A 25,826-nucleotide genomic window follows, 5' to 3' on the forward strand; every position below is an offset into this window, starting at 1 on the left:
ACGCGAACCGGCGACCTTCTTGCTGCGAGGCAACAGTGCTAACCACCGCTCCACCTTGCAGCCCCTTTACATAAAAATAAAAACACCAAATCATTTCAGCTGAATCACATTTAGATTATTTCTTTTTGTGATACAGACTGTAAAATACAGTTCTTCTAGTTTGTTTGAAATTAAATAGAAAACGACTCTCTGTGGCCTTTCACAGCAACGACCGACTTCTATTTTAATCTTATTTTGTACACTGTCTTGAAAAGCAGGCATATTACTGTGACTGACATGCAACGAAATGGAAAAACAGTTTATATTGACAAGTCATTCATGGTTCTTCTACGTGACCTGTAATGACCAAGAAAAGTGCTGCAGCCAGCGAATTATGGAAAGCTGAAGAAAGCGAGTAAAACAGGGAGAGAGAGAGAGAGAGAGAGAGAGAGAGAAAGACATTAGAAAATTGCGGTTGCTACTTGACAGCTTTGGTCTATTTTTAAAACGGGGAGGAGGTAAAAGACAGATGAGCGACAAGTTTCTGCGGTTAAGGGGAGTTCTGATCGCTTCTCGTGCGCCTTGCTGTGTGATGTCTTGCTCACTGACAGGTGGTGTCAGGAGGGGGAGAGGAGACAGAAACTAGTATTCCTCTGTGGGTTCCGGGTGCGTGCCGACGCTGTTATTAAACTGAATCTGCAAAGTTATTTTCCTGATGATTGTGATAGCGGAGGAGGTGCGCGGAGAGGAGGGGAGGGGGAGAGGCTGGGACTCGAGAGAGCGATTACAGATCATACGAGGCTTGCCTTTCGTTTTCCCGGAGGATGTGTGTTAAAACGGAGTGAATTTGTGTGCGGCGAGCACGTGGATGGAGGGGGTGGGGATATATGGATCTGCCATCGCGATTAAAGTGTTCCCATCCAGGGAATTGGTGGGAGTGTCGTGGAAAAACCGTGTGGGGGTGTATAACAATATTAAGGGAGAACGAAGACTGCAGCGGAGGGTCAAAAACATGTTGCGTCTAAATGAGGATTTTCATGCAGTGTGACAGCGTAATGAAGATATTTAATAAGGCCTTTGTGTATATGGGAGTGCATGTATGTACGTATATGTATGTGCTATGAGACACGATCCCTCCTGGTGTTACCAAAACCACCTTTAATGACTTTTCTGACTCGACTATAGGAATTCAAGTTTCCTGGGAATACAGAAATGGAGCACAAAAGAGGTCAATTGCCTACCTAATGTAGACTAACAATTGCCTCCAGCACGTCATGCGTACATACACATAAACAATCCTTCGAGTGAAAATATCTGTACCAAAAAAAAAATAAATGCACACTTTGCCTAATTACTCTTAATGTCTGCAGTTAATGGGCTCTCATGGATGGCTGGCCTCAGGAAATCAGTGAACATAATGACCAGTCACTAATGAATGCTCCAAACATCAATGATGATACTCAGCTGAAAGGCTTTTCTGTCTGTTCTGAAAAGAAAAAAAAAAAAAGCCCAGCAGCCTGCGACATGAGAGAAGTCTGTCGCTTTGTGGTTCATGTGGCGAGCATTTCTAAATTCCCAGTTGTGAAACAGAGTCAGCAATAAGCTAGACTGCCTCAAACCCGGACTTAATCCTGATAGATCCTGTTTAGCATTCGGTTGAGAGACTCCCACCTCTTCAAACACATGTGCAGTGGAGATTATATGGGACTTTCTGTGCTTCTGCTGTACTGTACTTCACAGCTTGTGTACAGTAGTGCTGCCATATACAGACACACGAGGGGAGGGATGAATGAACAGTGTGTGTGATGTTTTCTGGCAGTAAGGGGGACGCAGCAAAGGCAACGGAGGAGGGTAGCATTCAATACAACACACAGCATTCTGTCACAGTATTTCCTTTGCACTTTCCTGTCTCATAGTTACACATCTGTTTATGTGCCATTGTTCTTGGCTGGAGAATCAGAAAATAGAGCTTACGTCAGACAGTCACTGCAAGGAAACTGTTCTAGCTTTTGAGCGGGCCACAGATCCTTGGTGACTCTCACAATTAACAATGGTTGCATGTGAGGACAGCTGGGCCTGATATCAGAGCCTTCTGAGGGGATTTGCTACAAGCGAAGGGAAGCGTCCCAATGAGGAAAAAAAATACCAACATTTGTGCCAAATGAAACAGCCCCCACCAACGTTTAAGCGATTACCCTAAAACAGCATGTGTTGACAATACCCCCTCGTAATTATGGACACTCTTGTAGCACAAGAAATGATCTCATAGATTGTTTAAGCAGGCAGCTTATTACAACCCATAGTTCTGCTTCATTGCTGAGCGACTTCTATCACCATCAAACGCACCAAGACAACACAATAATGTTCAACTAACAGCACCCAGCACCTCGTGACCATAGTAACGATGACAGGGGCGAAAGAGGAGGTAGGGTGGATGGACGGGTCGATGAAACATTGGGCTTTAACATGGAAGACCACATTTCATTTCTGTTTCAAACTGTGTTCCTCAACCGTGGTCAATAAAAGTGATTACACCAGGTGTGAGGCGCACAATGGAAACCTACGCTGGCAACATAAAAATAGATCCGTCTTCTATTTATATTTTTACACGAGATGTGAACAACCACACACAGAAAAGCATCATTAGGTGTCTTGATTTTTTTTTTTTTTAAACTACCTGCATGCAGGAAATGAAGAGTTTGTACCAAACAGGGCTTTGACGTCAAACGCTCTATCAGCACGTGTTAGCCACTGTCAACTGACAGTTGCTTGGTAACTGCTGTAGTCTTTGTCATCTTACCTTTATCATACAAACTCAACCTATATAGTTGTTTTGGTTGACGGACTTGTTGGACTCATTTTTGAATCAATCCAGTTGTCTGCTCCTGCTGCGTAACGGCTGGTGATTGACTCACAGGACGTGAGGTTTTCTGACTATTTTTTTCAGTTTTATGTGTAACTACAGTGATTGTGAGTTGAACTCTGAGCTGAACTGTCCCTGAAAAGATCCTGTGCAAACAATGACGAGGACCGAAGCTGATGTTGTAGCTTCTGGTGTCACAACACAGTCCGTGTAGTCGAACCTTAACCACGGCGCTGTCACATCAGCTCGTAGAGACAAACGATGCTGTCCAGCTCACAAAGGTGCTGAATCAGAAAACATGTGTCGCTGTCGAGGACGTGAACAAACAACTTATTCCGTGGCTTACTGTAACAAAAGGCTGTGCTGATAAGTGTCTCTTTGTGTAGTACATTCTGTTAAAAGCACTTTGGCATTTAATTTGATCACAGCAAACACGTTTGTCTGAAGGCTGTTGTCACTTGTACTGAAATTGAAGAAAGAGAAATTCAATTATGAAAGCGTTGGCGGAGATCCCCTTGCACGTTGGGGGGGAAAAAAAGCAGCATATTAGCAGCATATTAAAACATATCATGGCTGTCCGTGTTAGCAAAAGGAGCGCAGAGACGAGGGCGTCGGTGCAGGGGATATTTTTAATAAATTGTAATTAGAGTGTATATGGTGGAGCGTGGTAGGGATAGGGAGAGGGTCGTGGAGGGAGGCTGCACCTCTGAGCCATTATCACGGATAATGACATCAACTGAGCTCTCTCCGGAGTCTAGTTGTGTGTGACAGAAAAATAGATAAGAGCTTATAATTACATACACCACCCAGGGAGGAAACTAGCAGAGAGGAGAGAGGAAAGAGATTGAGGCAGAAATGGAAGGAGAAATAATCTGAAAGAAAGAAGAGCAAAGACATAAAAGTGCAGGGCCGAGGACTGATGATAAAATATATATCTTTACGTATACACATGCTGTTCTAAATTTGAGGTTATGCACACAGAGATGGAGGAAGGATTATATACGTTTTATGTGCAGAAACACACACACAGATACATATGCTGGTATAACAAAGCCCCCTCGCTCTAACCCTCCAGGCTGACCTGAGACACTGATGCTGATGAGATGCTGGAGCTGCAGCCCTCAGGAGAGATAGGATGAAGACGAGGAGGAGGAGGAGGAGGAGGAGGAGGAGGATGGGACGACAAGATGAAAAGGAAAAGGGCAAGCAGGGAGAGGAGGGGGTAGATGTAATAATGTTGATAAAAGACACAGGGAAATGTCTGTGAGCAGAAAAAAAAAAACACCTGAAATATGAGGGACAATAAAAAGGAGATCCATTCTAAACAGATCATTTACTTTATTTTCCTCTGTCAATAACCAATAACAACAGAAACGTTATTAATGAAACGGTTTGTAGCGCAGTGAGGGAGCAGAGGAACATTTAATGCAGCAAGTGCTGAGACGAGGGAAGTTCCTGCCCTCTGGAACATCACAGACGCGAGCTGTGAAGTAATGTGATCGATGGAGCGACTACTTTTCCGTGCTGGTGGTCATCGGGCTGTAAGGATCGAGACCGCAGGAAACCTCGGCGTACATTAGTCCTTAATGAAAGCTGCTATTTCATTGATATCTCAAATCACGTACGTGAGCCGAGCTCTGGAGGTGCCGACACCACCGCTGTAGTTCAGGGACTGTCAGTTAAACTTCACCTTGGATTCGACGCTTTTAACAGTCTGTGCTGAGTGTAAAATGAAAGACCTAATGAGAGCCGGACTGTTTTCTTTCATTATTAGAGCATCGCGCATTGAATAAGGACTCAAGGTGAAGGAGGTGGTTCTTGATAATTTCATGGTCAAAAATCTGCTGGCAAATACTTTTACTATTCATACCGATTAAATCACCTTTTCCTGTTTCTTCATGGGTCAGAGTGCTTGCTGGAAATATGGTGACTAAAAAAAAAAAAAACAATTCTGGACCAGCTCCACCACAAGACTTTCTCCAGAACAGGAAATAGATATCATTGTGAGGGGTGCCCACAAGGAGGGCTTAAGGGATTTACTCCTAAATCTTTGAATGTTTTTCTATAAATAAATTACAATAGAATGCATACGCGCTGTTTTAATGATGGCTTTTGTCTGGTGTCTAAACACGGAAACATGTCTGCTGCAGTTTACCTCTGTAATATTAATAATTGTGCCTGACTTGCAGTCAATCTGTGAGAGCTCGTTGGCTGGCTATTTTTCATTGTTGCATTTATTGGTTGTCTGTCTCCTTCAGGACATTTTGTGGAACGAACCAATTTTCTTTTCGTGCATAGAGTTATTGATAGAGTTGTATAAGTCAAAGAGTTGCTGATTTTTGGGACCACTCTCATATATGTATGCTAAACATGAAGCGGCAGCCACAAAAGGGTTGGCTAAAGGAATGAGACATGGGGAAATAACTTGCCCAGCCCAGTCCAAAGATAAAAAGAATGACCCACCAGCACCTTTAAACCTCACTGGCTGACGTGTTTTATCCAGTTAATTTAATCCCTACTAAAACTGAAGCGTGCAACAAGTCTAAGTTGCTTCCTTTTATATAAGGTTGACAACAATATCAATCTTCTCATCTAACTCTTACCGAGAAAGCAGATCAGCATAATTCCCAAAACTATTTATTTCACTGAAAGCTTGCATGCATTGGAACCATTTCTGCAGAGGCCAAGCCAGTATAATTTACAGACACATCATCCACAAAAAGAAGTTTTGCTAAGCTTTTCAATGTGATCTTTATGCTTGAAACCCACCGAAATAGATGTGAATTTGAATGCTCCTTGATGTGTACGCCTTTGGCCTTTTTTTTTTTGAGTAGGAGGGCAAGTCTCAGTAATCCATGACATCAAATTGCACTGTAGTGCTTGATCATTACTGACACCCTCCTTAATGCACCTTTCCTCCCACTTTCAGCACAGTCGGGTTCACAGCAATTCGACAATACGTACAAATGAGTGTAGGTGTGTGTAGCTGAACATGCCATGGCCCCGGGAGGAAGCGACGTCATGCAATATGCACAGCGATAAAGCGGGCACTTGTCCTGGCCCTTGAACTCTAGTCACACATTTCTCATGGGATTCTGCGCATTTCTCAGATTTCGCCCCTTTTTTGTGCTGTTTTGTCTTTAATTGATAGTGGAGAAAAATATAGGAATCAAGGGGAGATCAGCCATCTCTACTGCATCTCTGATACATGGACTTGTGGGAAACCAGTACAACCACAGACTGTATAAAAGATGGACGTAGCTACCATGATGTCACCCGTTGGTTTCTGCACTGAGAAAATGAAGCCAGGGTTTTGCTACTTCCTGGTTGACATCTTGGATTTTTGGAGCCAGTGACGCAAAAATCGTCGGGGGGGGGGGCGGAGCCATAGGAGCAGCGATTGGTCAGACGGATTGAGAGGCGGGTCCTCTCTGCCCCGCCCACATTTACCGCCTTCTGCTCGCTTCATCTGTATGGTCGCTGCCGACTGTCAATCAAGCCAGCCACGCCCCTTGACCCACAAAATCCAGTATTGATTTATTTTCAGATTGGCCTCCTGATCTCTGGATTTGACGATGAAAACTAATAAGAAAAAAATCCTGAGCTGTAGGAAAGTGGTATTTCGTGATCTGTGATCACTTCTTTTCCAATTCAAGTCTGTGGGAGCCAGGGCTTTTTGGAGCCAGCAACTAGCGGACGCAGGTTTTTGACACTTCCGGGTTGGCTTCATTTTTCAGGGTCGGTTGCTACGTCCATCTTTTATACAGTCTATGAGTACAACACATGTAGTTTCTCCGTTAAACTTCTATGCAGGAGAGCACTGATCATCATAAGGTGGATGAATGATACTTAGAGGGACGTCTCTGTGAGCAGCGGCGAAACCAGACAAGAGGCACAAACTTTACTTTTGTGCCTCCTGTTCTGTGTGTTTGTGACAGCGCCTCACTCACTCTGCCTCACTCAGAACACCAATACAGCCTCTGATGCCCTGAAGGCCTCGGCTTAATAGTGGGACTGTAATGACTTTTTCCACATAGTTGCCTCCTGCCAGTGTCACCCCCTTAGACAATTACACCATCTGGCTTTCACTGGTCCACTGTAATTACGCTTTTGATAATGCCAGAGATTTTTATTTTTTTTTCTCTTCACACAGGTGTCAGTTACTGTGTCTAAGAAAAAAAAAAAAAGACTATTGTGTGTGTCTATATGGTATGTGTGTGTCAGGCAGACGTCCTCTTTGCTCACTGTGGGGCCAATGAGTACAAGTTTCTTTTTCCTACTACGACCCTCATGCTTATATTGGTTACTAGAAGTAACTCAACCTCTTCAAGTTATCCTGAAATCAAAAGAGGAAACTCCACACATGTTAAGAAATCATTACATTTTTAAAATATATATAAAATATAAAGGTTATTGAGTTTCAGGGAAAATGAGCAACGGTGCTGCATTCCATCAGTGGAGTGCTTTAAATAATTGTGTCAGTTAAAATGAAGCCTTTCATACCTCAGCCGTAGACCAGGACCACTCGTCTGTGACACTATTACTCACAGTGGGGTCAGACGATGCTTTAATAATTTTTTTTAAGCAAATCGCTGTCGGCCAAATACTCATTTTTTCGGTCACTCACTCATCGTTTGCTTATGCAGGCAAGACTGCAAAGTAGAAGTGCACGAGAGCTCATACACTATATAATAAGCTTTTTTTTATCTAATCAAATGTGATTGAAACTTTGGACTAGTTGCAAACTGTTGATAAACCTCATAATATGATTACCATTTAAAGTACAGGTAGACCTCTGTTCCATCACAGTATGTCCATCCAGCCTTTTGTTTTGTCTTATGGCTGCAGGTTCTGGGTCAGTCTCACATTGCTCAGCAGCATTTATCACTTGTTTCCAGAGCTCTTTAAAGTGGGTTTCATCCCTAGAGTTTTCACGAGTTTGAAGGAGAATTTCAGCTAAATCCTCAGCCGCATCCGTACGGAAACAATGGTGGTAGAGAAACGGACCCGAAAAACTTCTGCCAGAAGAAAAGTACTTAGTGGAAGTAACTCGACTGCTGTGTGTATATGCGTAGCCCTCTAACAGGCGTCTCTGTTGGTTGAGTGGCAGAACCAGATCGCTGGCTCGTGGCGCTGCTCCCGCTGCTGCTGCTTTTGCTCACTTCAGCCCTTTGAGCTGCTTTCCACTGCAACAGCTGGACTCCACAGTGAGCAAAAAAAATATTTCTCAGCTGTTGTCAGTTTTGTGTCTGTGATCACCTAAAGAAATGACACGGTACGGGTCAGCATTAGAATTCAAGTCCACATGTTCCTGTCAGTGTTAATCTTAGATCGATATTTTTGAAAAAATATCTGCGTTTAAGTCATTTGTGTTCTAAGCTTGGTTATCATCATAAAGCTGTAGTAAAGCCTGTTGCCATGATATTCAGACATTCAGCACTGATTTAATTAGTGTAGCTATCATAGTCCACAAGATGTTTCATCACCGCTGAACTACCAGGATGTGTCAACTGAGTATGGAACCCATATGACGCCTCCTGAACTGGATCCCGACATGGATGGACAAAACCAAATACGGCAAGCTGGAGAAGAAATATGGACGAAGAAGAACAGAACTTGGCAGCTCTGACGGCAAAGTTTGGTCGTGGTTACTCTGGTAAACTGACAGGAAAGAACCCAGCAGAAACATCCACCTTATATGAAGGTTCAGTCACAGGTTCAAGTCGCCAAGCCGCCAAACTCAACCCACCCAAGTAAAAAAACTCTATCTATCATACAATCAGATCCACTGCATGGTCTGTTCATATCATGGTGCCACAGAAAAAAAACATATTTACAATTTTCTTCTAAAATATTTTTTTTAATTTTTTTAAACTCAAAATGAAACAGTAATTAACTAACATGACTCAAAGTGTCACAATATCCACATTAATGGAAATATGGCAAGTTGAAATGATCCTTTTAGGACTCGATTCAGAGCAGAAGGCAAACAAAATTGTCTGGGAAAAATTGTACAAATGTGAAGTGTTTAAACCATGATGTAGCAACAACAATACAGTGTTAAGAAGATGAGGATGATCAGAATGTACCTGATATGCAGATGAGCTGTTTTAGGAGGAGGCTTGCACATTTCATTGCACGTGCAATTATGTGCAATAAAGACGTTCTATTTTTCACCAATACGCACTACCTCATCTATAGGAGAGCCAGACATTCTGCTTCGTCGTCACTCTGACCCAAATTCTGCATGAAGTTTGAAAAAGTGACAGCTCACCACCTCTGTAAACCAAATTTCTTGAGTGAAACTCTGCAGAGTCCAGATCACGCCTGAAGGCAACGATATCACAAATCAAAGTCACTTTTCTGGCACATGATCATTTTTCTTCTTCTGTTGAGGAAAACAAGCGTTCCTATTCAACCGTAAGAGCAGCAAGGGACAGTAATGGAAGCCGTGCAAATGGATTTTAGTAACACACGATGCTAGTCTGCCAATTACCGATCTGGATGCATAACTCAGTGTCACAAAGGGTCTAATGAGGTGCTTATTCTAATTAAAACATTCATTTTAGATCTGTCGATCTCATTGGAACCGAAATAAATAATTAAGAAAATGGAAAAGACTGTCAGTTTGATTGGAAACTTCCCACACACTTGGAGAAGAAAACCAGGATTATGTCACAAGTGCATCAGGCTCCAACCCCCACCTAAGTACCTCCAAGTAAGAATAATTTAACACGGCCTATCTTTTCTAAGCCCATGCCCTCAATTCCCGTCTGTCCACAGCTTTATTAACTTATCCTTTTTTTTTTTTTTTGAAGGACAGGTCACAAGGATGTGTGGTTGTTGACTTCTGGTTGCAACATCTGTCAGCAGCACTGAAAGCAAGCTGTGTTTGTTCCCAACAGGCAAAGACTGGCATGGACCCTTTAGCCAAATCAAGGCTCTTATAACTCCAGTTTTGATGACTGTGAATCCCTGTGGGGTCAAGAAAATTCTACAAACCTCAGCCTTAGGAGACTCTGTCAAAACCCATTAGAGAACTGTGAGGGGTATTCAACTAGAATGTTTTTCAAGAAGCTGAAGAATTTGTGAATTTATTTGATGAACCAGACAGTATTTCTACCTTCCCCATGTTCTCACAAGAACTGAGAAAGCAGTGAGTAAATATGAAGGAATTTATGTGTAATATGCATGCTGTTTTTGTAAGTAAATAGAATAAACTGGATGCCTTCTGCCTTCATAGTGATTTATTGCAGTAGACAGTAGGTTTGTTGTTGCATTAAACAAGTATGTGATCAGTTCCTGTAACATCTTATGAAGTGGAGACTTGTCAACACCTTAAAGCACATCCGGATTTATTGTCTGTTGCACTCTCAATGGAACCCAAACATCATAATGTGTTGAAGGAGACTTGAAACTAGTGATTAAGACCATAAACTCCTTATTAAAATATTTACTGAGGTAACAAATCAAGGGACATGTAGGGTCATTTTCTCATAAACTTCTATATAATCAGACGTCTTTTTGTAATCACAAGACTCTCCCCCTGCTGGCTGTTAGAAACAATGCAGGTTTAGGGCACTTCCACCTACGTTTTTAGAGGTTACTTGCACGTTTTATATGCAGTTTGTGGTTTATATGCAGTGTGTTTTTCCCCTAAATATGATAACGAGGTGCAGCCAGACAAGCACTAAAGTAGTGCTGTGGATAATAGTCCAGCGATTTTGTTTAATTATTAAGACAGAAATTACATCCCATACAGTTTGGGACTACTAGTTCAGGTTTTTAATATATTTTTGATTATTATTTTAATATTAGCTTGCATATTGTGTTCCATTCTCTACTTTTCCTAAAAGACATACAGGGAGAAACAGGGTTTTTTCCACCTTAAGTTGCAAACACTGGACAGAACACACTTAAATGTCATTAAAACACAGGAGAAACTGGTTTGAAAATGAAGTTCCAACCATGTGGGCAGGTGCCAGGTATTCACACACAGCTTTAATTGATAATAGGGGTTGTGATACAGTTAGTGTATTATAAACAGAAGATTGGAAAAGTGTTTTTTTTGCATCAGCTGTCTGAAGTGAGGCTGAGAGCAGAGGGAGAGCACCCAGCAAAGCAGCCAGACTGGCCTTAAGATCCACCTGATAAGCCTCCTGCGGCTCCCTTAGTTGTAAATAGTCATTAGCCTGCGTGCTGTCAAAGCCAAGCTACAGTAGCGTCACAACCCTGAATTAAGAGGTGGGTATGAGGCTGACAGTGCTGTCTGCATTGTGTGCAACTCAGCAGCACATGCCATCATAGTGACTTGGGAGAGACCCTACAAATCAAGATAATACGTCTACAAATAAACTGTACGTCTTGCATTTATTTATATACACAGCAGCTTGGCGAGGTTGAAAATGTTATTGCTGTCCAAAAGCAATTACCCGCTGGAAGTAACTCTGTTTTTGTAGCACATATGCAAAACAATACACAGAACTGTGTTTTACTGTCCACAAGAGATTTCTATCAGGGCTCGCAGGCATCTCTCCAGGCATCAATCACTAACGGGGGGGAAAAAATATCTTCACCCATAAACATCCACTCTGTCCATGTGTAGGCCGCGGTTGCATTTCCTTATTTTTGGAAAAGGAAGACGGGGAGGGACAGAGAGAAACGGTAGGAAATGAGGACAGAAGGAAGAAAAAGTAACGACAAATGGGTGTCTGTGCCTTTAAGAGTCCCCAGGCCAGGAGCAAACGTTGGGAAAGTCGCCCAGTGCTTTTCTCATGACCCCTGAGAGGAGGCCTTCTTCCTTCTGGGTCCATGGATGAAGATGAGACGTCACAGAAAACCCAAGCAAGGGACACCCCGAACATACAGCACATGCCACGGCTGTTATCGCGTCTCTCTATGTTCACCTGCACACGATCATCTAATTGTTTTTCCTGCTGCTACTGTGAGAACAAATTATTCTGTTCGTGCAAATCTGAGCGACATGTCCACACATAGCTGGGCAACATGTCACAGTCATGTTTCTCCTCCGTCACTTTCCCACAGTCTGTCTAGTGTGAAGACTAAAAATATAAATGTTTGTATAAACTTAAAAATAGTAGTAACTCAGTGAATATGGGGCAGGAGTTGCAACTCATCAAACCTCCAATGGTTAGCCTGAACATGGTCTTTAGAGGTCAACGCAGCCTTTTAAAATGCAGCTAATACTGCAGTGCTCCACATTCTTTAATCACAGCATTAATCCTGTGAATGTGACTTTAATTAAGGTAATATAATTAGATTAAGGTGTTTACATGACCCCAGGTTTAATTGCAGTATTTTTAGAATTGAACTGAGATTGAAATATCAATGCCGGAGTCATCGTGTGACGTGACTGTTAACATTCTTGGAAATTCAGACGACTCAGAGACGCAAAACGTTCACAAAGACGCGCAAAGTGACCACCGAGAGATATTTAAAGACATGAAAAGACATAAAATGACCAAAAAAAGATGAAAAATAAATAAACTCTAAACTAAATAGATTCAACGCCACCATAAAGAGACACAAACAGCAACAACATATATACAAAACAACCACAAAGACATGTTTTTCCATGTCAGCGCCATATGCACATGTATGCCAAAGCCTTACAATGGAAGTTATGGCACAGAACTGATTTTCTAAATACGTATATAATGTCTCTTACACAGTGAGGACTCTCTCTTTCCCCAACATGGTGAGCTTGAACCTGCTCTAATCTCCCTACAGGTTCTTGTTCTTCTGGGTCCTGGGACACAGTGCCAGTGGGTGTAAATACATAGGATTATGAGGGGCATTGGGTACTTGCATGGACTGACGATTGGAGAGCAAGCTGTCTTGCCAGGGAGGAAAAAGTGGACGGTTGTATGTCTCTGTCATTATGTACTGGCAAATCCCTCAATCTCTCTCCTCAAATCAAAATTGCATCAGTTGCTGGGGACACATACATGAGGAGTGCGGGCTTCAAACTGCTGTAATCCTGGCTCAAAGTGGAAAGGGGCTTTGAGCACATCCATTTGGTATTATTCTAAGAAATGGGCAATTAGAGATAAGGCTATAGTTGTAAGTAGGATGACTGCAACTCATCGCTCTGCTTTCTGCAGTTTTAGGGGACATGAAATATATTTGGGGATTTGTGTTGTCACGGCGTCAACGGAGAATGAAACAGGAAACAAACCAATGTTATTGTAATGTTGTATATGGAATATGCCAGCGTGTCAAGCTTAATGTTATCTTATAATGACGGACGGATCAGGACCCTAAGTGGCCCCATGTTAAAATAATACGTGTTACTAAAAATAATTCTTGCAACACTCACTGTTATAAATCACTGACCGTCACCATAGAAAACCAGCAGGGGCAGCGCAGCCACCCCACCGCCACCCCACAGCCACCCCAACCTCCCAGTGGAGCCCTTTGAAGCCTGTATGGATTGACCTTGTTAAATAAGTAAAGTCCACGGTGGGACCCACCTGGAAAACAAATGAAGATGTTCGTACGCCAGATGGTGTGTCCAGAATAAAAGAGTAATTGAACAACGGTCAGTGCAGTGATAAGGTATGCCTTACACATCGTTGTCATGAAACAACTGGCCTTCGATAAGAGAAGCTTCAAGATTCGCATGTGTACCACTAAAGTACTGTGCCGACATCAGGACTATAGCTGAAATAGCAGCTCTTTAAATTACACACTGGGAGCATCTAAAAGTAGGAGCTGTCCAGGTTTCCACTTGGGGAGACCAAGTGTCAGTGCACAAACCATCCTACTACTGGTAAACACACCTGCTTATTAACAATCTAGTTTCAAAGATTTCCTTTATCGTAATATGTTTGAGTCTATAACAGGAACTCAAAACCCTAAGCACAAACGACAAGGACACCTCAAGCACATTTAGAGCGAATTAATAATAGAAAAAGATCAAACTCCCCCTAAAAGTGATTCATGTATTAACTTACCTTAGAACAAATGACAGAAGGGCAAATTAATTCAGGCAATTAGAGAACTGCATAATTAGGCACCCTGCCTGTTGAACCTGAGCTCATGTAATCAAATTAGCTGACCCGAACACGACTTCGCTGAGACAATATTAATGGGTTCGTACGATAGAAAAAGCTAAAAGCTGGGCTGGAAAAGCTCAGCATAAAAACATACAGCTGCTGGGAGGAAGCACGGGAGTTAAGTGTCAGATTTAATGAAGAGAAGTAACAATGAATTTGACAGAGGTCCACATTCACGTTCAGTGAAGTGACCTCACAAAGACGTCTATTTTCAGCGAGTCCTCTTTGAACCGATGGACGTGTGCGACTGAACCAGAACATCTCATGTTAAGATTTTTGTAAGGTTGTCATTAAACATTTGTCTTTTCAAGGTTAAATCTGTGAGGAAAACGTGTTGTATATTAGATGTATGTCAGACATTTTTTTATTTTTGATCAATTACAATAATTGCCGACTCTACGTTACTTAAAAGACAAACATGTCCTCAACCACATCCTGCAATCCAAGGTGGTTTCCTGTTTTGTCAATATTCAATTTGCTATAAGAGAAGGAAATGCAGCCTCACGTTTGAGAGCCCAAACATCACCTGAGTCATACAGAACTACCTTCAGCCAAAAGCCTGCAACAGATGGTCCCTACAGCGCCGTGATGTCAGCATCATGGACTCAGTCTGGATTACACGAGGACACAGAAGACGCCGAGGCAGCTGGAAGCCACAGAACTATGACACGTTCTCCGAGACGCTTGAAATAACCGACCTGCCGAGCGCCTCGAAAAAACTGTGTGCGAGTATATCAAGAGAGCCAGAAGTGTTCACACCGATTATTGATTAACTGATTGTTCTCTCTTTACTGCACTTGAATGTGGTTAATTAAGAAATCATTGATGGAATAGCACTCTCCTCACACATCCAGACACATGAATCAAGCAGTCAGCGGGCAGCGGAGTATGGAGTTACTCTCCTATCTTTAATCAACAGTGTGCGTTTTTAATTTGAGAGCATTATTTCTATATTTTATGTTCAGATTTTGTAATGTTTTCCCTCAAACCCCTCTCAAATAGCTCCTGTTCTGCTCCTGCTCAGAACTGTTTGTCTGCACAACTCGCAAAACTTCTGCTCTCAGATTTGTGCTCTCGTTGTTGGATCTGTGTGAAACAGTCTTGTCAAAAGTCCCCAAGTGAAGTACATATAATGAGCCCTGAAAGGTGGGTGTGGATGCCGTAAAGCAAAGCGATTGTGGCTGCAAATAGGCAGAGATGATTTCATTGGTCAGGTTCGCCTGCTACCGGTTGGGATTGTTTCACACGAATCCCAGAGCAGAAGTTTGGGAAGTGCACATCTGACACGAGGAGATGCATTCAGACTGAAGCACAGGACATTTGTGCAGCAACAGTAAATCTGAGTGCAGACAAAGAGTTCAAAGCAGGAGCAGATTTGCACCAAAGCAGGTATTATTAGAGAGAGGACAGGGTTTTGAGAGAAAGCATTAAAAAATGTGAAACTAAAATGAATTGAATGACCACATTCCTACTTTAAGACAACAAACAGATCCAGTGGAGACTTTATTTGAACTCACACGCATACTTTCTTTATAACATAACTTCACTGGTGAACTACTTTTGAGTTCGATAACAGTTTTACTGAAACACCAAATGCGGGAGGAGGTTTGCTCACATCCTGCTGCTCTAACACACTTCGCCACATCAGGGACTCAAGGAGTGAACTGTTCCTGTTCCTGTTGCCACAGGCTGCTATTCATGAACATTTCCTCTCTATATCTTGACCGCTGAGTGTTTTCAGGACACACCTGCGGGGCGATTGATGGTGAGTCAAACGCTGAGGTCAAGGACAGCTACTGTGTTCATGTTGTCCTGTGACACTGAATCACAGCCGGCTGTTAAAACTCCAGATTAGTCAGTCGGAGACACTGCAAGAATTCACCCCGTGAAATGTCTTAAACCAAAGTGTCATTGCAGGGGGGTCTAAGTAGTACAATGGAAGAGTTTCTCAGGTAACACTCCTCCCTCGGGGACTAAAACGTGAGCTGGAGATTGTCCGTGTCAGCACATGTGGCTGTTTTGGCAACAGCACTGAAAAAAAAACACATACAGGCTTTAGGCAGCTGAGAGCAAATTCATGCAAACTGTGGAGCTCCTGCTTGCTTTCATGTTTCACAGGCCAAATGAAAGTCACCAGCCTGTCTCTTGGAACTAATTGGCACTCACCTGAAGCAGATGGAGCTCTGTAACATAAATGGATATCTCCTGTTTTTCCGTATGAGAGGAGAGCGCTTCGTGAGGAGAGTCTATGACCAACTTCAAACTGAATACTTAAGGCGTTCACAATTGACAAAAATATAGTTTCTGTTGACGCTGAGACTTAAATTGAGACAAGAGGGGCGATAAAAATGATAATACAAAATTCATGAGCAGAAGAACACACAGCAGTCCCTTGCTGCTATTTAAGGAGAATGATTTTCTGTTATATCTGGAGCCTGCATGACCTCCAGTCGCTGTCTGATAGAAAAAAAAAACTCCCCTCAAGAAAACCTATCTCCTGAAAAATCTTAATAATCTTTCCCTGTGAAATGCTCTCCTTCTAGATAAAAATTTGACCAAAATTAATCATTTAAAACTTCTCATTCCTCAAAAACGTTTTGCAAAACACTTGTGCAGCTGTACCGTGCCCCAATTTTCTAAATCAAAGAGATGGCGGAGGGAAAGTAGGCTGCTGCTACTGTACAGCTATCAGTGAAAGTAGGAGTTTAATACATTGCTCGATAGAGTGACGGGCTGAGCCAATGTTGCAGCAGCTATAAAGGGATTATTCTTCCCTGGAAGACATAATCATGTGTAACACACTTGTTTCAAATCCTGTGAAAAACAAACAGGTGTTTCAGCTTTAAATCCAGCCCCTCATCCTCTGGCACACATACAGCAGAGAAAAAAAACCTCCAGAACTAGACCTTTTCTGTCGCTTCTTCACCACTTATTAGGTTCTGATTATGACTAATGCCAGTTACTATTCATGTAGGAATTACATTTTTGCATATTAAAGAACAGAACATCTGAAGATCTGCTAAAAATGGGCAAAAAAAATAAAAAACAGCAGGCCTACTTTGTGCTTTGATTTGCTAAAAGCGGGTAGAAATGTGGTTTAATTGTCAAAAGCGGTCCAATTGTTGAATGAATGTCACCTTGGAGCTTTTCTCAGTCCTGTGTTTGAATTATTTTTAAAAATATTTGAAAGTTATGACAACCTTTTTTGTTGTTGTTTACCAGAGAGAGAGAGAAAAAAAAAGCACACTTGTAAATAAAGGTAGAAATGTGAGAAAGAGAAGCTGGTTACTGACCTGAGAGCCCCCACAGAAAGGTGACTGAGAGCAAAGTAAGTTTCCTGGAAGTAGAGCAGACCTCCATGGTGGATGCAGCCACTTCTCTGCGCGTTAATGTCCTTCACCGGCTTTATATCTTGAGCTCTTGCTTTCGCCTCGGGGCCAAGCTCTTCCAAGTCTTTTCCTCCAATCTCCCAGCAGACACCGGGGAAGGTAAAGGGACACTTCAGGTGAGGGAAGTGTGGAAGCCGTCTTATCCCGCCGCAGCAGGAATCCTCTTTTCTGACTTTGCGGAGATGGCAATAATAAAGTCAGGTGGAAATTGGATCACCACCGCCGACACGGAAGGTCCTCCGCGACTCTTCTCCTCCTCTTTACGCACGGCTGCATCTGCAATTTCCTCCTTATCGACGCGGCGGCCAGTACAACTCTGCAAGTTGTCATCCCGCGTCCTTTCCTGACGGAGAGAGCAGAGAGAGACCGAGGAGAGAGAGAGAGAGGGAGAGAGAGAGAGAGAGCCGTGCCACCTCAGCTGGACGGCTCTAAAGTTAGCCGCAATGATAACAACCATTTCCGCTCTAGAGGCTTCAAAATAAAGCAGCTTAATTACGAACACCGTTCTAGTGAGCGTGTCCCCTGACAGCCCTGCTTTTATTTTGAAAGTTCAACAGTTCCTTTTTTAAAACCTGTAAAGTTGAGCTTGACGCAGTTACACCTGTTCTCTAGTTCAGCGTCATGAGCAGGTGTCAACTACTGCTCATGCTCACTTTAAAATATATAAAAGTCCAAAAATGGCAGATTTCATTTGATTTAATTTCAGTGGCAAATAGTGAAGATGATAAGAAAAAAAATCCATAATGTTTAATAAATAGCCTATATAAGTTATAGGAAAAACGCAGATAATTAGATGTAATTTTCGTTTTAAGTCTTGGATGATGGTGGTGTATTTATCATAAAATATTATTGACATCATTTCACTGGTCTGAGGAGATTAAAATATGTGGTTCTGGTGTATTTTGATGTACTATTCTGACAATATAAAATAAGAGTCATGCGAAGGTGTAAAAGTCGGTTTGAATGAAGATAACAAATATGCATACAAGTGTCAGAGTAGGATGCTTTTTATGTAGATTTTTCATCACTCTCAAAGACCATATATGAAGAAAAAGACAATCTGTGTTTAGCCAATGCAATGGATTTTATTTTTATTTTTTTTAAATAAATGTACAGAAATGTGTTAAGATTCTTCAGCTTTATCATGAATTCATTTACTAAGCTAACAGGCTACTTTTGTAAATTCATCCTTAGTAAAATTCTTTAAAATATTTCATTTAAAACCACAATACATTGCTTAAATTTCAGGCGTTAAAGTCTGCAAACACAAAACACTGCTACACTGTCTGCTGTCTGCTTCTACTTTTATCCCTTATTGTTTATTATTGTTTAGCTGTTGTAAATTCAAGTTTGTAAGCTGTTGGAGCACCAGAACTGTGTTTCAGGAAACAAGAGGAAACGGCTAAATTAAGGTTTACTAAGGCTGACATATAGCCTTACCTCACCATATGATGAGAAAAAAAATATATAGAGACAACAGGACAAATGGAATTAATCATATTTAGGTCTGAATGGAGGCGATTATATGATTTTTTTTGTAAAGCTGTAAGTCAAGCTGAATTCTTCTCAAAAATACAAAAAAACAACAAAAGAATCAAAATTATAACCTTTCAGTGTCATAAGCAGTGCCCTGGCTGAAATGTCTCAATGCTGACTTAAAGCCTGAATTTACATTTAAATGAAATAAAAAGCAAGAGAAAAAGGTGTTTCACTAAATTCCAGACAGGCTCACTTTGCTGCAACTTGCCAGTTTCAAATACCGTGGCTCAAGCTTTTTCAACAATAAGCTTATTTTCAAAGCCTCACAACTAAAGCTCCAACCTTTTCCCTTGAAAAGCTTCGGCTCCTGTTCTATCATGTGTGAAGAGGTGTGGGTCTGAAAGCAGAGAAACAGACTGGACTCAGCTTGATGTGAATTCCCAAGGTGAGCTCACCACCCTGATGTAAAAATATGGACTGACCTGTGCTCTCCGAGGTGCTCAGACCCCTTTATTTCATTTTCTAAGGTTGCCCAGTTGCCTCAGCAACAAGGGTGAGGCTAATGCAGGCAGACTGCTCAATTATGAGAGGTGAACAAGGGTTATTCCTGTGATTAAATCCAAAGAAGCAGGGTCCAATCCTTGTTGGGTTGAGATTTTGTTGTGTTGTTGTAAAGTGCATCCCGGCCTCCAGCTGAAATCTACAGCGTTCGGGCAAAAGCTGTCAAAACAGGCCTGTTTTTATTTAGAAGAAACAATAATTTGAGTGGAGCAGAGAGGCTAATGCTGGGTTCTGGACAAGACTGCTAACAGACAAAAGAAAGTCTGGTCAAATGGTGAGCAAAGCTGACACCTGGAGGCCAAACATATTGCTCGCTCCAATTAATTGTCAACCTAAGGCTACATGAAAGATATTTCTTCTCTTCTGTTATGATTTCATTACAGTATCCTCTCCCAATCCAAAAAAAGAGGAGATATTAATTAGAATTAATTTAGTAAATTAGCTACAACTCATTCAATCAGGAAAGTACAATGGCATTGTAGTGAAGTTGAGCAGGTTATAGGGTAGAAACAAATCAGATCAAATCCTATTAACACGCAGCAACCAAAACCAAGTAAATCCCCAGAAACATGCAGCTACTAAATATTTCTGGGGATTTGGCACACATGGCTCAGAGCTGACTGATAATTGCTGTTTAGACTGAGGTGTCCCTATGAGGTGACCACGAAAGTGAACAACACAGTAGTTAGGTTAGAAATGGTAGCAGAAATCTATCAGTTGAGTTCACTGAAGCACAGAACTGCTCAGATAATTACAGCCTGCTTATGTGCTCACATACAGTAGGCACATTACCAGAGTGGGCTATGTAACCATCCTTAGACAAACATCTACACTTAGGAATCGTAATTTATGTTATTTAACATTTCAGATATCTTTTAAAGTGTCCACAGCCCAGATTGTAGTCAACTTCAGGCCCCACAAAGGCACTGCAATCATATTGAGGGTGAAGGTATCTTTATCAAGGTCTCAAATACAAAGCATTAAACCGTGAAGTGGCAGTGTCAGAGTTGGGACTGGCACTCCCTGCAGGCTGTAGAGGAGTGCTGTGCAGTGGAATTTCACCTGCACCTTAGATGGTTGGTTATTGCCACAGGCTTTTCTACCTTTCAACCAGATAAATCTATAGACTTAGACAATGTGACTTGTGTTTTACCTGTGTTTATAGCTTAGATGTCAAAATAAAACGAATGAACAGGATGTAAAAATCTTTTGTTTTTGATGATTGGATTGTCTCAGTTTATAGTCAAGATAAGATAAGTAGATCTGTTTTACGAGACCAGGGGACGCTTTGATTGGCTTCATGTTTTTATACTTCAAATTTGGATTTACAGAAGAACATCGCTGCAGGACTGATGTGTTTGTTAAAGGATTCTGTTGCTTGATGACAAAATGCTAATTTTTTCATAAATGACTTTGTTTGCAGTAATGAAATCCTGTGAACACGAGCAAACAAGCCAAATCAAATACACAACAGCAGGGCAACATAAAACATTTATGTAATGTGTGTGTCATTTTTTTTCTCCATTGGAAATATTTTGCACCTACAATGTAAATAAAAGAGCGAATGGCAAAATGTGACATTAATTATTAACCAACAAAGGGCAGAATGCAGCTTTTCTTTTTGTTCTGGTGCCCCTGTGCATAAAGTGCATAAGATGTAAAAATACATTTATAAATAGATATCCTATTACATAAAAATCTTATGATTCTGTTTTTGGATAAAAAACAATGAGTCTGAAAAATGTCCAGGTATTTGTTCCAGTTCCAAAGGCTGGCTTCTGAAAGGTCAGTGGTATTATCCCCTTGAATACACATCACATACAAACACAGTGTTTTTGCACACAGTGTTGCTTTGTCTCTGTCAAGTTATTAGTCCACGCCTGTCTCTGTTTGTATTTCATCCCTTGTTCGTGCTTTTTGAAGCAGGCCTCTATATATTTAGTTTCTGTCGTTTCTATCCTACCACAAGGAGATTTTTCAGCAACGGCATTCTGTGGCCATCTCCTGGACACAAGAGAGAATGACATCTTGTTTCCACATCCATCAGACTACACTTGCATCCACCGGTATTTAAAATGACAGTGGTCTGCCTGTTCTAAATAAGCTCTGCACCTCGACAAGGCCAGAGTGCACGGCTGTGTTTGCAGCTTTGCAAGGCGACACACAATAGACATATTATGCTCATTTTTAGTTCCATGTTTTTATTTTAGGGGTACACTATAACATATTTAGATGCTTTAATGTACATAAAATACATATTTGTTTCCTGTTTTATAGCTCTAGTACATACTATATGAAGGGGTTATCTAGGTCAGTGGTTCTCAAACTTTTTGAGCCATGACCCCCAAGATAACATAAGTTTGTGTTTGTGACCCCCCCAATTTTAATTCTTAATCTGGCATGAGTAATAACTTTGTTGTTCATGCATTAATGCGTTAAAAATTAATGTGTTAATTCCACAGATTTTTCTCTTTACATTAACACGTCAATATTCTTTTAAATGAATTAATGAATTGAATTTATTTCGAACAAATTAAAGGGGAAAAAACATAAAACAAAAGAAAAGAAATTTAAAAAGAGCAAAAAAGAATGATACTATAGCATAATAAAATCAGAATATTAACAAGTTCAAAAAATAAGTTGGAAGAACTTTTAATTTTGACAGCCCTAAGACAAGTTTATTTGATAAATGTAGGTCTTATTTTATTTTATTTTTATTTTTACAATGATCTGGCGACCCCCTGAAATTATCTTGGGACCCCCATGTGGGGCCCGACCCTCAGTTTGAGAACCACTGATCTAGGTGAGACTATGGCTTTAGTATTTGTACTGTATTACATCCTCCATTATGATCCCATTCTGTGGTATACGAATAAGAGAAAACTACAAAAAGCATAGTATGTCCACTTGAAATCTGGCATTTACATCGTTCACTATTAGCATGTAGTGTTGGGCAAACTACTTGGAAAATACAGCGAGCTAAGCTAGCAGCTAGCCTGGGCTTGCTGACTGCGTGAAGGATTGGTGCACGATGTCATACGGATCTCAATGTTGATTGGTTAACTTGAAGAAACATGCTGACTGGTTGAACTTGAGAAGACAATAGGTGACATTTTTCTGCCTTCTTGATGCTTCTTGATGTCCCGTCTCGTAGTTGTCACCTCTATAACGTTACCATCAATACTGCAAATTCTCCGTATAGGCTGAAGCTCCATTGTTCTATTTCCTGTGTGCTCGTAACTATTTGTCATTGTTTTGGTGCACTCTGTGTTAATATCACAGCTGAATCTTTTGGATTTTACACCACAACAGAACAGGAAATCCTGAAATTTGCCAACTGGGGGCCATTTTGTAAATGTTTGCAGTACTTTATGCCTCCTGCTGAATTCCTGCAGAATGCAACTGCCTCCTGTTAGTGTGCAAACATTTGCTTATTCACACCTAGTTAAAGTAGGCTGTTGTGAAGTTCACTAGTTTGCAGGTATCCGGTCATTAAATATTAGACAAAGATAGCAAGGGAAGGCTATACCAATTCATTTGGATGCAATCTGAATGTTTCTCACCCAGTTTCTTGGCAATCAGTTCAATAGCTGTCAAGACATTTCCCCTAAAAACAAACATGTCAGCTTCATGGTAGCACTCGAAATCAGGGGAATCAGCCACTCATCAGGCCACGGGGAGCCATGGACAGATTTAACGCAGATCCAATAAACAGATCTTAAGATATTTCACTCAATATCTAAAAAAAAATACAATAAAATTTGGTTCCTAGCAGCGCTACAGGAACAGAGAGAAAATCTAACAATCCATCTGATGCTCATTTAGATATTACAGTCTGGACAGACTCACGCTGCCATCCTCACAGTCATGCTGCTAGTGGGGCAACAGCAACACAGTCACCTGCTGTTTAAATCTTGGGTGTCGGCTGCTTTTCACCTGGAAGACACAGGAGCTGATTTGCCCACCTTTTTCCTAACAATGGCATATTTTCTGCATTTCCACTACTTCACTTGGACACAGACAAACTTTGTTTTTTTTCTTAGTAATACAGTGTGTAATGGCAAATTTTCAGTGTCCTAATATTCTTTAATTGCCGTTACTGTGGAGCAGAGAGAAGCGACGCAGACCAAAAACAGAATTTCCAGTCTGCATACTTGCCGTTTAGTGGATGATATGCAAAAAATGAAGATACAGTGGTCTTCCTATGGTGAATTTGGTATAGCCCTGTGATAGACTGGCGACCTGTCCAGGGTGTCCCCTGCCTTCGCCCTGAGTCAGCTGGGATAGGCACCAGCCCCCCCGCGACCCTAGTGAGGATTAATCGGTGTATAGATAATTGATGGATGGATGAATTTGGTATATGTCTGTGCTGGTGTGATGCTGGTCTGGTGAGAACTGTGTGCCCTCCACATACACACCCTGTGTCCACATAATCCATATTAAATTACCTGCCAGCATCAACACAAATGCTTCCTACACAGTGTTTATCCATTTCAGATATTTTTGAATAAACAAAATCTAATAACTAAATTACCGACACACACAAACCCGTGTCACTGTGCGGCAAATGACAGTGAGTGCCCCATTTATTGTTTTTCAAACATGTAAACATACAAGACGGTGACTTTGAAACAATCACATACAAGACATGGTGTCAACCAATAAAATAGAAAATATTATATTTATCTTTATATACTGTATACCCAAACAAATGAACATTGCAAGTTTGCAAAAGCCGGAATGCTCAAGAACATTTATATTCTTAAATATATATTATAGATATATAAGATAGATTTCATATACATAGATTCAATATGGACTTGCCCATTGTTTCTTTTCTACACAGTCCTTTCCTGGCACATTGCACATAAGCTCAAGAATGTTCATAAAGGAACTCGTTTGATTATTGGTCAAGGGTGAGTGAACCTCTGCAGCTGTAGATCAGTGCTCTGGTTTATACCTGTAAGCAAACAGATGATCACAAACACAGGCAAGATATAGCGTTCTCCGCATTTGAAATACCAGCACGCGGTAACTCAATACAGTCAGTACAGTCTGTGGTGTGTGTCTCCTGATGCCCACAACCCCACGGCTGCAGCTAGAGATGCTCCAGAGTACTGGCCACTCATTCATACTGGCTAACCGACTGACCGTTACACTCGGTTTCTCGTTTTGGCTGATACCATGGCATAAAAAAAAAAAAAAGACACAAGAATTCAATTCATAGTAATCTGGCAGTATTTCGGAATGTGTAGCAAAGACAGAACTCAGCAGATTTTGCATGTGCAGGTGCTAAACTGACAGACCGAGTCGAGCACTTCAATGTGCTGTAATGGATAAAGCAAAGTACAGCGGGAGAGCGACACACACACACACAGCTTAAAGAGTGTGCTGCATTTGGTTGTGCCAGTTGTGTCTTTATGTCTGGGTGGGAAGCACGGTCAGCTGATAATCAAGCATCCGTCAGTGGCAGAGATTAGGGACGCCAAAGTTCTGAAATCATGTTGGTACCAGTGTTTCCATAGTGCCATACATACAGTAGAAGTGCTGGAGACGCCGGTTAACGCTGAAAGACACTCCTCTGATTGATTTACGGTCTTGAGAATTGTGGATTTTCAGTGGCACTGGTAGCAACTACCACATTTCTAGTATCATGACACCCCCAGAAGAAATGCTCTAATAAATAAACCTTCATTTAATCTTTTCACAGCTCGAAGGTGTAAAATCAAAATCAGCCGTCGTAAGTTGTGTGAAACGTTCTCCAGCATCACGTTACAGAGCGCACGCCGGCCAACGCCACCCAGCTAATACTGATTCTTTGCTTTTTTTTCGTCCGTACTTTGCGTGGAAGCATCCCTAGCAACAGCCACAGTAATACGTGCAAAACATAAGGCATAAATCCGCCGTTACTCTTGTGAATTCAGGTCCAGACCTCAACAGTCAAAGTAAAGGCAGTTTCAGAATAAATACACGCTATGGTCCCCTCGCTGCCTTGTTTGCTACATCCTACAGAGGTAGACAAATGCATACTGCAGTGGTCACCTTGCCAACTCCACACTCCCTGATGAGGCAAATTTTTTTATCTACACTAAACAAGCAGCAAAAACTTTGTAGTGCACATCAGCCTAAAAAGAACAAGTACGCACTTCTCGGATGGTGAAGCTCTGTAATACTTAAGCTACAGATTCCGCTTTTGTACACAATATATTTGCAATATTGTGCATTCATTTACACGAGAGTCTGATGTGATATTGGCTGAAAAGGCTGCAAAATCTGATCGGTCGACAGATCATTTGCATATGTTCTGATAACCGACACATCTTTTAAATGACTTTTGAGCAAAAAAAAATCCAAACATTTTCTTGTTAGAACATTTCAAATTAGATGCGTTCGCCAAAGCTGACTGTAAACTGAAGATTTTTTTTGCATCTTAAGACTGTTTGTTCAATAAAACAAGCAATCTGGATGCATCCTTTC

The 25,826-nt window shown here is 41.3% G+C and overlaps 1 protein-coding gene across 1 annotated transcript in view; it reads right to left on the minus strand.

Moving 5' to 3' along the window:
* LOC103364812 (endothelial cell-selective adhesion molecule-like) overlaps positions 1 to 17,651 on the minus strand; it is a 63,668-nt gene extending 46,017 nt beyond the window's left edge. The window contains exon 1 of the mRNA XM_008292070.1: positions 17,214 to 17,651. Within this exon, the coding sequence (XP_008290292.1) occupies positions 17,214 to 17,280 (67 nt within the window). The 5' untranslated portion in view covers positions 17,281 to 17,651. The remainder of the gene's footprint in view (positions 1 to 17,213) is intronic.
* Between the last annotated feature and the right edge of the window lie 8,175 nt (positions 17,652 to 25,826).

Source organism: Stegastes partitus, unplaced genomic scaffold (assembly GCF_000690725.1).
Source record: "Stegastes partitus isolate 25-593 unplaced genomic scaffold, Stegastes_partitus-1.0.2 Scaffold782, whole genome shotgun sequence".
Classification (NCBI taxonomy): domain Eukaryota; kingdom Metazoa; phylum Chordata; class Actinopteri; family Pomacentridae; genus Stegastes; species Stegastes partitus.